Raw genomic sequence first — 15928 nt, forward strand, 5'->3', positions numbered from 1 at the left:
TTTGTTTTCACATAGTGATATTTATCAATACCTTTGAGTAATTGCTCTAAGTAGAGAAATTCTTGCAAGGCTGAAGCTAGAGACATGTATTCAGCTTCACAGGTGGAAAGAGCCACTGTTGGCTGTTTTCTTGTCTTCCACGAGATCAAAGAGGTGTTTTCACTTAGACTGACGCAGTACCCTGTTATGCTACGCCTGTCTGTCACATCAGCTGCCCAATCAGCATCTGTGTATACCCGTAGGCCTAGTCCTTCTTTATCATTTCTCCTGAAGCACAATCCTTTCTCTGCTGTCCCTTTTAGGTACCTCAATACATGTTTTACTGTGAGCCAATGTTCTTCAGTTGGCTCAGAGAAGTGTTGAGATAATTTGCTCACTACAAAGCTTAAGTCAGGTCGAGTGCAAGTAGATAGGTAGATCAAGCTCCCTACTGCCTCCCTGTACCTTTTGGGATCTTCCATTTTTACAGCATTCTCTGTGTATTCTAGCTTGTGTTCACAGGGAGTTTCCCTTGGTTTGCAGTTCTGCATGTCAAACCTTTCAAGTACTTTGGTCACATATCTTCCCTGAGACATTTTGATACAATCATCTGTCTGGTTAAAGTCAATACCTAGGAAATACTTCAGTTTCCCTAAGTCTTTCATTTTAAATCTAGCAGTAAGCATCTCTTTTACATCCTTCAGAACTTTCTCATCACTGGCTGCTAGTATTATATCATCCACCCATATGATTATTATCATCTTTTCAAATTGTTTCTCCCTTGCATATACACAGTGGTCTGCAGGATTTTGCTCAAAACCATTCTCAGTTAAGCATGTATGCAAGATCGCATTCCAGTTCCTGCCAGATTGTTTTAAGCCATACAGTGATTTCTGTAATCTACATACCAACTCTTCACCTGTATTAGACTTTTTCTTATAACCTTCTGGTTGCTCAATATAGATCTCACAGTCTATTGGCGCATGCAAGTAAGCTGTCTTGACGTCCATTTGGTGTAGAATGAGATTCTCCTGTACTGCTTTTTGTATGACTACTCTCACGCTGGTCATGTCAGCTGTGGGTGAGAATGTCTCTTCATAATCAATTCCCTTTTTCTGGCTATAACCTTTCGCCACAAATCTTGCTTTGAATTTGTCTGACCCATCAATATCACTTTTTACAGCGTAGACCCATCTACCCCCCACTGGCCTTTTGCCGGGTGGCAAAGTGGTAAGAGCAAATGTCTCGTTTTCCTCCAGTGACGTGATTTCCTCGTCCATAGCGTGTTTCCACTGTTTTGACTCGACTGATGTTATAGCGTCCTGATAGGTTTGAGGGACATCACATACGGCTCTATAACAGAAATCAACGCATGTTTGTAGTTTATCCCCAAAGTCCTCAGTCATGAAATTGTCCAGGTAAGGTGGCTTTTTCTTACTTCTAGGTGGGTTCTTTCTAGTCACAGTATCACTGCTGACTATGTCCGGCTGCGCTTGGCCAGTCCGTTCGGGCACAGCCATAGAAGTACCACTCTGAGCACCTTGACCCTGTACACTTTGCTCCTGTACATTTTCTACATTCTCATTAGCAGTATTGTCTTCGGCGCTGCTCGCCCTAAGGTGTACCTCCTCATCACCATGCTCTGTATATGACTCTTGTGTTTGAGTTTATTTTTCCTGAGCTGTCTTGGTCGTAAATTTGACCTTGTGCTCACTTATCAGGATGTCTTCTCCAAGGACAAGCTGGACTGTGGAGAAGCGAAGGAGTTCGTCCACCGTATTCACCTCACTGATGATCGCCCTTTCCGGCTGCCCTATCGCCGTGTCCCTCCAGCACACTATCATAAACTGAGAGAGGTGCTGTCTGAGATGGAGTTAAAAGGCATCATCACTAAGTCAATCAGTGAATATGCTTCACCGCTGGTCCTGGTCTGGAAGAAGTCGGGAGACTTAAGGATCTGCACTGACTTTCGATGGCTTAATGCCAAGACTGCAAAGGATGCTCACCCATTGCCTCACCAGGGCGACTGCCTTGCTGCCCTCTGTGGAAACGCCTTTTTCAGCACCATGGATCTCACATCGGGGTTCTACAACATCCCCCTCCATGAGTCTGACAGGCGCTACACAGCCTTCACGACACCCTTAGGCCTGTATGAATATAACAGACTTCCCCAGGGACTTTGCAACAGCCCCGCATCCTTTATGCGGATGATCAGTGTCTTTGGTGACTTGAATTTCTCCAGCCTCCTCTGTTATATTGATGACCTGCTCGTGTTTGCTCCATCTGAGGAGGAAGCCTTGAAGCGACTGGAGACGGTCTTCTCACGTCTCAGAGCCAACAACCTGAAGCTGGCGCAGAAGAAGTGCCACTTTCTGCGGAGGTGTGTGAAGTTTCTTGGCCACGTGGTGAGCAGCAGTGGTGTCTCAGTCGATCAGGAGAAGGTGGAGGCAATCTCGGCATTCGGGAAGGAGGATCTCATGAACAGTGACGGCTGCACACCATCTCAGCGGAGAATCAAATCATTTCTTGGGATGGTCATGTATTACCAACATTTCATTCCTGGCTGCTCTTCCATTGCAAAGCCACTCTACGCCTTGACAGCAGGGCAGAAGAGGAGAGCTAAAAGCTCCTTCAGTAGGCGGAGAGCTGGCACCTTCCGTGAACTGACTCCTGAGGATTGGACTCCTGCTTGTGAGATAGCGTTTGAGAATCTCAAGAATGCACTCCTCAACAGTGTGGTGCTGGCACACCCAGACTTTGATAGGCCTTTTGTACTCTCTACCGATGCTTCCCTTGATGGTGTAGGCGCTGTCCTGTCTCAGGTGCCTGCTGGCGAGGAGAGAGCAAGACCAATCGCTTTTGCAAGCAAGTCCCTCAGTCGCGCTCAAGCTAACTATCCTGCCCACAGGCTGGAGTTCTTGGCTCTTAAGTGGGCAGTTTGCGATAAGTTCAGCCATTGGCTCAAAGGTCACAGGTTCACCGTCTGGTCAGACAACAATCCTCTGACGTACATCCTGACCAAGCCAAAGCTCGACGCATGTGAGCAGCGTTGGGTCTCTAAGCTGGCTCCCTACTCCTTTGAGATCAAGCACATTCCCGGCCGGTTGAATGTAGTGGCGGATGCCCTCAGTAGGGATCCATTCGTGAAGCCTTTGAGGGAGCAACTGCTGTGTGAGCCTTACTCTGAGCTGCTGGAGCAGGTCTGTGATGTCAATGATGGATGTGTGCAGGACACCTTCCGCCTCACCTGCCAGCCACAGTCACTGGGGGGCCTCTCTGCTGCTGTTGATGGTTCACTGTCTATGGACGATGTCTCGTCTCTTCTCTCCTCTTTGGACGACTGGGACTCTGCCCCTAAGCAGCGTGCAGCCTCTCTTGCTGACCACCTCGCCACCTTGGCACCTCCAGGCCAAGATATGTTGCCTTCCTTGTCTCTTGCTGCCCTTCAGTCACACCAGCAACAGGACCCAGTCATCTCAAGGGTCGCTCACTATGTTGAGAGGAAGTGCAGGCCCTCCAGACGTGAGCGGTGCAATGAGGGTCAGCCGGCTCTGAGAGTCCTTAAGCAATGGGACAAGCTAACACTCCTTAACGGCATCCTCTATAGGGTCACGAAGGACCCCTTGACCAAACAGAAAAGGTTTCAGTTCATTGTGCCTGGGTCCCTGAAAGCAGACGCTCTCTCCGGTGTTCATGACCATGCTGGTCATCAAGGTCAGCCCTGCACACTTGCACTAGCTCGCCAACGCTTCTTCTGGCATGACATGGAGAAGGATGTCCGCAATCATGTGAAGTGCTGCCGCAGATGTGTCCTCAGCAAGACTCCTGAGCCTTCCGCGAGGGCCCCATTGGAGAGTATCAAGACCTCCGCTCCTCTGGAACTTGTGTGTGTCGACTTTTGGTCAGCTGAGGACAGTAACAACAAGTCTGTTGATGTTCTTGTGATCACTGATCACTTCACTAAGTTGGCTCATGCGTTCCCCTGCCAGGACCAGACTGCCAAGAGGGTAGCCAAGAAGCTGTGAGAGAATTACTTCTGCATCTATGGCTTCCCTCAGCGCCTCCATTCTGACCAGGGAGCAAACTTTGAGAGTGAGCTGATCGCTGAGCTCTTGCAGTTATCAGGGGTTGACAAGTCCCACACCTCGCCTTACCATCCTATGGGGAACGGCGGCATGGAGAGATTTAACCGCACCCTTGGCAACATGTTGAGGTCTCTGCCTGTTCGCTCCAAGCACAAATGGCTGCAGATGATCCAGACCATGACATTTGTATACAACTGCACTGTCCATGAGACCACTGGGTTTGCGCCTTTCTATTTGATGTTCGGGAGAGTCCCTAGGCTGCCGGTTGACCTTCTCTTCAAGAACGTGCTCCGTGATGTGACAGTGTGTGACTATGATGCCTATGTCAAGTCACTTTTGGAAGATCTGCACTGTGCCATGGCACTGGCTCAGAAGAACTGCACGGCTGAGCAGAGGCATCAGTGCGACCAGTACAACAAGCGCATCAAAGGCCAGCCTCTGTCTCTTGGTGACCAGGTCCTGCTGGCGAACAAGGGCGTCAAGGGTAAGCGTAAGCTTTCTGACAAATGGCTCCCTGTTGTCTACACCGTGGTGGCCTCGAAACCTGCCCTGCACATCTACCGGATCAGAGATCAGGAAGGGAGTGAACGTGTTGTTCACCGGAACCTGCTGCTCCAGGTCAACTTCCTGCCCCTGGATGAAACTCTGGATGGTGGTGCTGCTCCTGTGTCCTTGCCCGCCTCTAACGTGAGCGATGTCCCTCCTGCTGCGACTGCTCAGGATGTGAGTGAGATGTCTGGATTGGGAACTGCTGCTGCAACTGGCGAGCCGTCCCTTGCTGGTTCTGTCTTGAGTGTTGATGACTGGGATGATGGCCGTACTGCCTCATGGGTCCATGATCAGCCCTCCATGGATGAGTCCTCTGTCTTGGACTGTCCACCACTTCTCTCTGTGGCGGCCTCCCCTGCTTCTGGTGGTCCCGCCACTGCTGTGGTTTCTCCGACAGCCCTCCCTGATCCAGTGCTGCAACTGCCACCTGGTCTGCCACAGGCATCAAATGCAGCCAACCTGCTCGCGTCACGATTTGGCAGGGCCATTAGGCCAGTGTATCGTTTGATTGAGTCAATGACACAACTTGAGTCCCTCCTAGGGCTTGAGCCAAGCCCCAGTGCTGTTATTCATGTGTGATGCTATGTGTGAGTGAGAGTGACTTGCTGCTGTGGCATTTATTTTTTTATTTTTTTGGGGCATGTTCTTGGTCCGCACTTTAATTGTTATGGTGGTGTGCTGTTGTGTGAATCCCATTCTATTTATTTTTGTTTTATTTTCCTTGTCAATTTACCCATGCACATTGTTTGGCCTGAGTGTGTGGGGTGTATAAGGCACCTCACTTTGTCTGTGGAGTATTGTGAGATCTTGCTAGGCGCCAAGCTGGACTCTCATTCTCTTATCCTTTAAATAGGAAGCTCATGTTGCTGTTTGATTACACTTGTGTTTTCTTTGTGGCCAGTGTGTTTGTGTATGTGGGTTGTTGTACATTCCAGATATTAGTGTAATTCTAGGGGGGTGAGTGTAACAGATGTGATTTGCCCATTATATAATTACACTATATATGTTATTTATTTGTTGTTTCAAGTAATATACCTGTCAGTTTCGTCTATCTCCACCTCTGTTGTCATGTAATTGTCCCACCTCGACTCTTGTAGTGTTGCTCCTCCTTCCCAGTGCCTCTAAACTTCCTGATACCCTCACCTCTTCCTCTTACTATATTTCCTGGTGGAAGAGGTGGGTGTTGTTATCCTCTGTAATATATCACATTCCATCCTATAATTTCTGATCATTCCTGTTTATATTTTTGTTAGTCTTACCTTTGTGAAGTATGGATGCACCTGTTACTTCATATATTTCCATGTTTTGATCACTGTGTGTGAGTAATTTGACGAGAGAATCCCACTCACTGAATGTCCGGGTATGTCCGTTTTCATGTGCAGGATTGTGGTGGGGAAAAGTACTGCAGAGTGGAGGATGATTGTTTTTATTTCTTTTCTGTCAGGTATGTTTACTGTGTTTTTGTTTCACGTTAAGTTTTGCACACGTACTGTTGTTCGAATTCAATGTCCGCTCTTACTATATTTCCTGGTGGAAGAGGATTGTGGTGGGGAAAGGAATTGCAGAGTGGAGGATAATTGTTTCATTTCTTTTCTGTCAGAATAAACAGCCTCTGTCTGACTTGAAGATATCCCGGTTGTTGGGTCCGATCATTAAAAACACAACACAACACAACGCAGAAGTCCACCGGTCACACAGAAACACAATTGTCAATCAAGCACCGATTGCAGAGCTGGCATCAGTCAATCCTCAGATGTACATGGTTGTAAGAGAAAGCTTCGAAAAAGGTGATAACCTCCAGAAGTTTGCTGACAAATGTACAGCACAATGTCTTTTGGAGCAAAATGCTCGCCTCATAATGCTATGAAACATGCCAATGACCTGCTGGACATTGGGAAAAAATGAAGTAGGATGGGAGGAGGATGGGGGATCCGTAGGGGGAGTGGCGCCGTGGGGTTAGCGTTTTTTTTTAATGTTTTTATGAGTCCTCCCCCAATAATCTATAGCTCAGTTCATGAGCCAGGTTTGACTTGTTTTTTTTCTACTTCCTACTCAGATCATGAGCACCAACTAAGTTACCTGGGGGGGGGGGGGGGGTAAGGTTTGCATGTTTTATGTACAGTAGCAGGTTGTGACTTTTAAGGTAGCTACAGGGGGTTCATACGAAAAGCCCTCGTGCTATACAGTAATATGTATTTTTTATTTTCACATGGTACTGGGGGGGGGGGGGGGGGTCCATTTGTTCTTTCCTTTCCTTTTGATGACTCTAATAGCTCACCCCATGAGCCAGGTTTGACCAAACTCTCTCTCTCTGTGTGTGTGTGTGTGTGTGTGTGTGTGTGTGTGTGTGTACTTAAGGTTTGCACTTGTTAAGGTTTGCACAGCGATTTTTGCACAGCGTTTTATGTAGTAGGTTCTGACTTTTAAGGTAGCTACTAGTGATGCGCGGGTCACCCAGAACCCGCCGGGTCCCGCCGGCTGGGCCGCCCCGCAGGCGGGCTGGGTTGGCAAATTATGAAAATATCGCGGGTGCGGGCGGGGCAGGCTCAGAACGTGACAAAGCAACATTATTAAATAATTTAGAGCAATGAAACACGCAGAGTAATTAACCTTAAAGACGTTAACTCTCTCTCACACGTAGGTACACACAATCAGACAGACTCCTGCTGCACTCTCTATAGCCTACATGGAGTAAAGAAACGCTTCAATGAGGTAGACTATGTGCTCTCAAAACAAACATTTTGGAAGGATTATTCACTGTAATTATTATTTGAAGTGTCCATATAATGCCACCGCAGATTTTCTGTTGTGGACTCGACTGTGATCTATTCGTCAACTTTACTGCAACGTGAGCAGGCTGTGAACATTTGAGTGCGCATGAGGTAATTAAAATAAATCAGACAGCGAGTCTGGCCGTATCTGCAAGCCGTGTGCGCACCTGTTGCACTACTACGTTTAACCTACTACTGCAACATGGCCAATTGAGAGCGCATGAGGTAATTAAAATAAATGGGGAAGAATAAGAACTGTTTCTGTAGCCTGCCTAGTGCCTACCTCTACCTGCTACCTCCATTTGAAACACTGCGCGGTCACGCCATCCGCACTTTGGGGAAGCGTAGTCGGTCGTGCTATCTGAAGACCATGGATTAATTGAAGAAAGACCGACATGAAAGCAGCAGCGCAACTCACCGAGAGTAGGCCTAGGCTACAACTGTTGTCGCGCAGGGCAGCATGTGAGTGTCTGTGTGTCTGTGTGTGTGTGTGTGAGAGAGAGAGAGAGGGGGGAGAGAGACAGAGTTATTAGCTACTTTGCACACCTTGGAAGCTCTGCTGTGCTCCTCCTGAGTCCGGAGACATATTACATTAACACGTTCACTGCCAATGACGTGTTTTTACGTAAAAAAAAATCGATTTTGTTTTTTTGACGGTGGGATGTGCATCTAACCGTTTTACATCTCTTATATAAGTATTGGACGTGTACAACGTGTACAACCCATTCCACCGACCCACTAAGTGGCGACAGTGCTTTCCTGACTAGAGGAAGGCAAGCAAAAAGCAGTGTGACGAAGCCATTCTCATGAAAATGGATTGGCGAAAACGCTTTCGTTTTCGCGCTGATTGCTGGCAGTGCGGGATTGCAAATTTGCATAATAGATTACGGGTGGAACACACTTTGAAACACGCAGCATAAATATGACCAGAATCGCAAAAGCTTCATCAAAGCTCTCAACCAAAACTCCAAGAAGCGAGCGAGTCCATCCAGACTTCCTCAAAGAGCGGCCGCGCAGACAGGCACAGCAGCAGCAAAGCAGTGAGACTGGTGACAAGCTTGTGACACGGCCGCTGCAGCCAAGAAGAACGCCCACGGAGGGAGGAGTTGGAAGCAGAGGGGGGTTTCCTGCTGTTATGGAGGAAATTACTGTTCAAAACTATTGTTTAGATGTCTGACGTCTTACTGATGCCAAAAATGAATGGTTAAAGTGACTGTTCTATCGAATTTCACAAAAAGCTGTTTATCTCAGAATAATTTTTCTGACGCTGAAACCATGCTGTATTCAACTGCTAATGCTTACATAACTACTAACTCTACAAACTAACACTTTTAGACAGAGAAAGCACACATTCTATTAGTTCTTTTGAGATATTGTGTGTTCACAAAATCTTAGCAGAAAAGAATCCTCGGGTCTTGAAAGATGAGCCAGAATCCTCAAAAAAACCCTCTGGCAGAACCTACCTACAGTAAAAAAAAAAAATGGCTGGCAGTGAATGTGTTAAATTGGCCGTTGCGGGCTGCTGGGTTGGGCTGGGTTCGGAATTTTCAGATATTTTAACGGGGCGGGCGGGGCGGGCTGGCTCCAATGACGGGTTGGGTTGGAGCGGGCCTTAAAAAAACCTGACCCGCGCATCGCTAGTAGCTACTGTGGTTCTTGAAAAGCCCTCATGTTATACATTGTTATTATTATTTTCAATGCTCTATAGCTCAGCCTATGGGCCAGGTTTGATTTTCTCTCTCCAATGGTAGGCTACAACAGCTCAGCCCGTGAGCACCAGCAAAGTTACCTGGGGGGTATTGATTGTACTGTATAAATAAATATTTATATGTATTATGTATTCATGTCTACATTCATACCATTCATGTCTACATTCATACCAATCGAGGAGGGTTAAGTGTCTTGCCCAAGGACACAACGACAGCAGCTCGGAGGGAGCGGGGATCGAACCGCCAACCCTTGCATCATTGGCCGACCCGCTCTACCTCCTGAGCTAAAGCCGCCCCAATGATAATAATGATATAGGCACTTGTGAGGCACAACACTTAACTCATACATATATATGTGGTTCTTGGCATATAGAGCCTACAAGACATACATCCAGTGTTTGATGTCTGTTGGAGATGCACAGTGGATACAACGTCAGAGATTATGATGGAGTTGGCAGGGGCGGTTTTAGCATCAGAGCTTTGGGTGGGCTCAGCCCACCCAAAGGTCACGGCCCGCTGAACCCCTAGGGGGGTCCGGGGGCATGCCCCCCGGAAGAAAATTTTGTACAGTTTCAAGTAAAAATGGATCAAACTGGCGCACTTTGAGATCAAAATGAAGAGACTAGATCTATGAAGAACTACACACATCAATATCTTCTTTACCGTTCTGTGGTTTTACAGCGATGAAAAAATAATTGTTTCCCTATATATACTATATATATTCTGCATACAGGTTCTATATGGTAGAATTATGCTTGCATAAATAATACCAAAATCACTTCAGGGGAGTTTCAAGTAAAGTAACATTTTGCTTTGTAGGCAAAACAAAAGTAAAATTATATCAAAAGGGAACTTCCTAACTTATTGGCTGGAATAATATTCCGACAAGATAATAATATACTGTAAGCACTAAAGCAGGAGTTTGCAGTCAACTAGTTGAAATTAATATGTGGCAGTATTTGTGGGGGTCAAAATCTATGTAGGGTGTACCACCACAAATAGATCAGTGTATGGTAAACACTGACTATTAAATTGTGTGACTAGAAAGACACCAATAAATCTGAGAAAATGTACTTTAATTTTGAACAACAGCACTACAATGGTGGCATTACAAATGGTATTATGAAATTATTGTGGGAAAAAACAAGAATGCCACTTTTTTCATGAACTTTAAGCAGAAAATTAAAAAATAGTTTTAAAGCAAAAATAAATAAATAAAGATCATTTTAACAGAAACTGCTACTAATGACCACCATGGATTTGGAGAGATTTTTTTTTTTTTTTTTTTGGGTGAGCTGAGACTATTTTTGGGTGGGCTAAAGCCCACCCAAAAAAGGCCTAGAACCGCCCCTGGTTCCGGCCACCAGCCCTTCAGCGTGTGAAATGGCAATCGTACACAGGTGATTCACAGGTGGGCATGAGGGTGTTTTATTTGATTTTCTATGCATGACAGCCTCACATCTCTCTCTCTCCCTCTCTCGCCCTCTCTTTCTCACTCTGTCCCTCTGCTTGTGCACTCAGCAAGAAAGAAGCTGCTGTCACAGATGCAACGCAGTTGCTTTTAAGGGGGGTGGACACCTATTGCATTCATGAATGAAACGTTTTTATTGAAACAAGTTCTTGTCATTCTAATATGCCTATTATATTCACTTGTCATGACGATTTTGATGGCATTTTACCCATCATGTTCTTTTTTGTATTATTTTCTGGCTTCAATAAGATTATGTAACATTTTGGAATAAATATACAGATTAGCAGTGCGAAACTGGAGGCCACAATTGCAAATATCTCCACAGCAACACTGAACTTCCCTGGAGAGCTGACATACGCAGGAATAAAGGTGATCCAGACCGCACAGAATATCAGCATGCTGAAGGTGATAAATTTGGCTTCATTGAAATTATCAGGCAGGTTCCGAGCCAAAAAAGCTAGAAAGAAACATAACATAGCCAGGACCCCTATATACCCCAATACAGCCCAGAAGCCTACTGCTGAGCCTAATGCACATTCTAAGATGATTTTGTCTTTGAAGTGTTTAAAATTCTTCAAAGGAAAAGGAGGAGAGATAGTTAGCCAAAGTATGCAAATCAGGACCTGTATGAGAGTGAAAGCCAGAACACTGAGTCTCTGCTGAGCAGGGCCAAACCATTTCATGATATTACTCCCTGGAAGTGTAGCTCTGAAGGCCAGTAACACCACCATAGTTTTCCCCAGAACACAAGACATGCAGAGGACAAAGGTGATCCCAAATGCTGTGTGTCGCAGCATGCAGGACCACTCAGAGGGCCGGCCGATGAAGGTCAGCGAACACAGGAAACACAGAGCCAGGGAGAAGAGCAGCAGGAAGCTCAGCTCAGAGTTGTTGGCCTTGACTATGGGGCTGTTCCTGTGTCTGAAGAAGATGAAAGCCACCATAGCAGTCATGCAAGTTCCTAACAGGGCCGCCGCCGTGAGCAGTGCCCCCATAATCTCTTCATATGATAGAAACTCTGTGTCCTTCTTTTCACAGTCATCTCTTTTCTCGTTTGACCAGAATTCAGGATGGCATCGCACACAGGTGATGGAATCTATAAGTTAAAATCAAAACAGATATTAGATTTCCTGAGCAGCTGCCATATTGTCCCACGGCGGTGGCAGCAGGACAGGCCGCGGGGTCAGAAGATGCCAAAGTCAGGACACTCAGTCAATTACTCATATACATTTAATGAAGGGGGTGGGGCTAAATAATAGGGGCCGTAGTGAGGGATAAGTATGTGCAATCTTCCCCACTGTCATCCTCCTGGGTGACTAACATGTTCTTGCAAATAATTTCACCTCACTCCTTGACTGTCTCGGTATCACAACACATGTTAACTTCCCAACACATAACAAAGGTCGGTAACCCTTTATTTTACAGGTACCCTAGTTACATATGAACTATTTGTAATTACACATGAACACCAAATGTAATTACACACTAATTACCAATAGTTATAAATGAAGTTCATATGTAGTTACATTGTAACAGACCTGTAAAATGGAGTGAGTCTGTTAGACTGTAGTTCATATGTAGTTACATGGTAACGGACCTGTAAAGTGGAGTGAGTCTATTCAACTGTAGTTCATATGTAGTTACATGGTAACAGACCTGTAAAATGGAGTGAGTATGTTCAACTGTAGTTCATATGTAGTTACATGGTAACAGACCTGTAAAGTGGAGTGAGTCTATTTAACTGTAGTTCATATGTAGTTACATGGTACCGGACCTGTAAAGTGGAGAGAGTCTATTCAACTGTAGTTCATATGTAGTTACATGGTAACGGACCTGTAAAGTGGAGTGAGTCTATTCAACTGTAGTTCATATGTAGTTACATGGTACCGGACCTGTAAAGTGGAGTGAGTCTATTCAACTGTAGTTCATATGTAGTTACATGGTAACGGACCTGTAAAGTGGAGTGAGTCTATTTAACTGTAGTTCATATGTAGTTACATGGTACCGGACCTGTAAAGTGGAGTGAGTCTATTCAACTGTAGTTCATATGTAGTTACATGGTAACGGACCTGTAAAGAAGCTCCGGGCTGGCACAGAGATTGCTAAAACCCAGTGGTGGATTCGAACCACTGAACTTCAGATTGCAAAGCAAGCGGCTTTAACCACTCAGCCACGAGGGCTTTCCAACTTTCTTAGTGGAGTTTGGGAGGATAACTGTATGTCAGTCAGATGTAGTTGCCACTTCATAGCTTTGTTATTATAAACAGAGGCTTGGGAATTTTTTTTGATACTTTGTTAGTTGTAGCTTGAAAGACAGGCAATATTGATTAATATGAATGCATTTCTGCAGTGTCACTGTGCCATCAATATTTTCCCCAAGTCTCTGTTTATAAGTCTCCACCAATATTTATTTGATTGCTAGTATTGCATTTACTTGATCCATTAAATAATACTAGAGTACCTGTGGTGTTGCTGATTTCTCCCTCTGCACATGGTATACAGTCATAGCAGCAGACCGGCTTTCCTTTCTGGAGGACTTTACGGGTTCCTGGGGGACAGCTCTCACTGCACACTGACACAGGCACCTGCATGAACAAAAAGCAGTATGAAATACAATTTGATATGCTGTTGTCTTTACAGGTCACCATTTGAAATAAATGTTAAATGTTAAATCAAGATTACAACACAATAATCACATTCCATGAGTGATCATACGGTATGAACCTGTTCTGAGTTCTGTGCCCAAATTAAGGACTTAGTGTGCAGATTTAGCTGTTTTTCTGCAGGTAAAGATGCGTCGTAAAGACCAACAGTCACAAACTCCACACTGCCATTTTTGTCTGGCTGCCAGTTTATGATTTCATACTTTGCTGCTGGGTCTCCGTTCTCATCAAAGTAAACGTCCTCCCCCTCCTTTGTCTTGAACTGAACCTTTTTTATCTGCTGCAAAATCTAAGCAGATAGATATTACTTTACTTATTCCATTAAATGTAATCCACCTTGTATTAACTCTGCAGAATGATGGACATGCAATAATATATTAAACAATACTGTTAAAAAAAAGCAGAATAGAAGAAAATCGTTTCATGAGAAGCACATGTGATGCATAGCCTTCAGTGATGAACTCACCGTGAATGGATCTGGCTGTACCTTATTGCCACATATTTCTTTACAGTCAAGAACACTATGGAGAGCGTGAGCCACAGCATACACTCCTTTATAGACATTGTTAAAGATGGGCATGAGTGACATATCAGTGAAACTGTTTTGCTGCACAGACAGATCTTCAGACCCTGTACAGTATCTCTGATTCCCTCCTGAGCCCTTCGTATGCTTGAACCTACAATCAAACATTGTCTCCCAGAATTCTGTGAACAATTCATGACTAGATGAATTGAGTGACTTAACATCCAAAATGAACTCTATCATACCTGTGACATGGGCCTTAGGGATGGACAGCCCTATAGCACCATCCAGGATGTAGTGTTCATTCATAGTTACAGTGTAGGAATCAATGATCCAGCCCTCACTGCCTACCCACTGGTACCCAGTCAGGTTGTGGGGGGCCATCTCATGTATTAGTATTTGCAAATCAGAGTGGGAGAGGAAAGCGACAATCACCTGGGAGGTGGAAGCTTTGATCATTTCAATTATTGCATGTATTCTTTCTGGTGGATCTGTTCTAAAGAAGGATACAGAGTACTCTAGACAGATGCCCAGCTTTTGGGCCGTCTCTGTGAATATGGCCATGCCGTTATTGCCATAATCATTATTGCTTCTAATTGCCCCCACCCAAGTCCAGCCAAAGTGCTTGACCAACTGGGCCAGAGCTCTGCTCTGGTGGAAGTCACTGGGTGTTGTTCTGAGGAAGGATGGGTACCGGACTTTGTCACTGAGACAAGCACAGCTGGCCCAGTAGCTGATCTAGGGAATAGAAAGAAATGATATTGCCAAGATGAGGATGCAAATTCTAAAACAATGTACACAGGAAAACATAGAGCACATCACATTAGCAGTAATGCTCTTAAAACTACTTTTACTGTGAGCAGTCAGACTCATTTGAAGGATAATTACTGTATTGTCACCAAGAAAATGAAACACAATAAATAGATCAAACTGTGGCCAAAGTCCATTACAGTACATGGTTATACAAAGAAAATAAAAAGAACTCACCAATGGGATATGAAAAGGTCCAATGACAGTGGATATAGCCATGGAAGCAGAGGAGTATAATGGTCCTATAATGGCCTGAACTTGGCCTGGTCTGGTGCAGGGTGCCTTGGAGGCTGTGGATATATTCTCATTAGCATTAGCCAAGGCCAGTGCCACCCTTACTGCAATGGAGCCACATGAATCATAGATCTTGTAGCCCAGAAAGATGCCAGGCAGCAAGTCTGTGCTGTTGTTAATCTCCTCAATGGCAAAGAGCATAGCTTGAGCAAACTGGAACCCTGGGAAATCCAAACTTGGCACAGACAGAAATAGTTGGTGTTATAGCCAGTATGTCCTTGAAATGAAACATTAAAAGTGAAAACGATATGAGCAAACATCTGTTTCAACTCAACTCACCATGATAATTGTATTAATCCATGTTGTATATCTACCCAGCTCTTCCAATCTTACTTATGTCAAGCAGCTTGCTACAGTGTGATTTACCTTGTGCACTGCAGTGGCGGTGGTCTGTATGTGTAGGTGTTCTGTCTGTCTTTCCAGCTGCTGTGGAAAGAGAAGATTCCACCCAAAATAATGTCCCCATTCTTAGACAGCTGGGGGATCTCCGGCTCCCCTATCTGCCGACACACCGGCTCCTCAGCCCCAGAGAGAGATGCCACCAGCAGCAGCTGCAGAAGGACCCAACCCTGCTCTGTCCAGCTTTGGGTGGACACCATACTAAAGACCGTTATACACAAAGAGTGATGTGAATATACAGCACAAAATTGCAATGCAAATGTTGAGCCACCTGTCAATCACAGCAACAGATGTGTACACGTCAGAAGCGAATTTCTGAAAAATCAACCCTTGTCCGAAAAAAATAAAACGCTGCAAATTAATCGCACAAGAAAAGAAAAAAGCGTGTATAAGGACCTTGAGAGACAAACTGCAGGGCAGCAGCAGAGGCACCCTAACAGCAGCAGGGCAGAGCTTGCATCAGTATTTATAGAGATTAAAGCATGATGTAGTAGCAGGTAGTAATGAACAGTGATGTTCCATGGCTCCACAGGGAGGACAGGACAGAGGAGGGAGGTGCAGAACTGGAAATGTTAATGAGTTTTGGCTGTATCTTATGAGAAGTAAAAGAGCAATTTTCAAACCAACATTTGCTCCCTTCTGGTCCTTTGGAATGCGCCTGGCTTGATGCGCTTA

The 15928-nt window shown here is 45.1% G+C and overlaps 1 protein-coding gene across 1 annotated transcript; it reads right to left on the minus strand.

Moving 5' to 3' along the window:
• Nucleotides 1–10746: 10746 nt before the first annotated feature.
• On the minus strand, nt 10747–15453 carry LOC310789217 (extracellular calcium-sensing receptor-like; the record flags this gene model as incomplete). Its single annotated transcript, XM_083650805.1, has 6 exons — nt 10747–11660; nt 13026–13149; nt 13289–13516; nt 13694–14488; nt 14738–15029; nt 15221–15453. The coding sequence occupies 6 exons, from the start codon at nt 15451–15453 to the stop codon at nt 10747–10749; spliced, it is 2586 nt and encodes an 861-aa protein (XP_083506931.1).
• Nucleotides 15454–15928: the final 475 nt, after the last annotated feature.

Source organism: Poromitra crassiceps, assembly GCF_964638095.1.
Source record: "Poromitra crassiceps genome assembly, chromosome: 14".
NCBI classification, from domain to species: Eukaryota; Metazoa; Chordata; class Actinopteri; order Beryciformes; family Melamphaidae; genus Poromitra; species Poromitra crassiceps.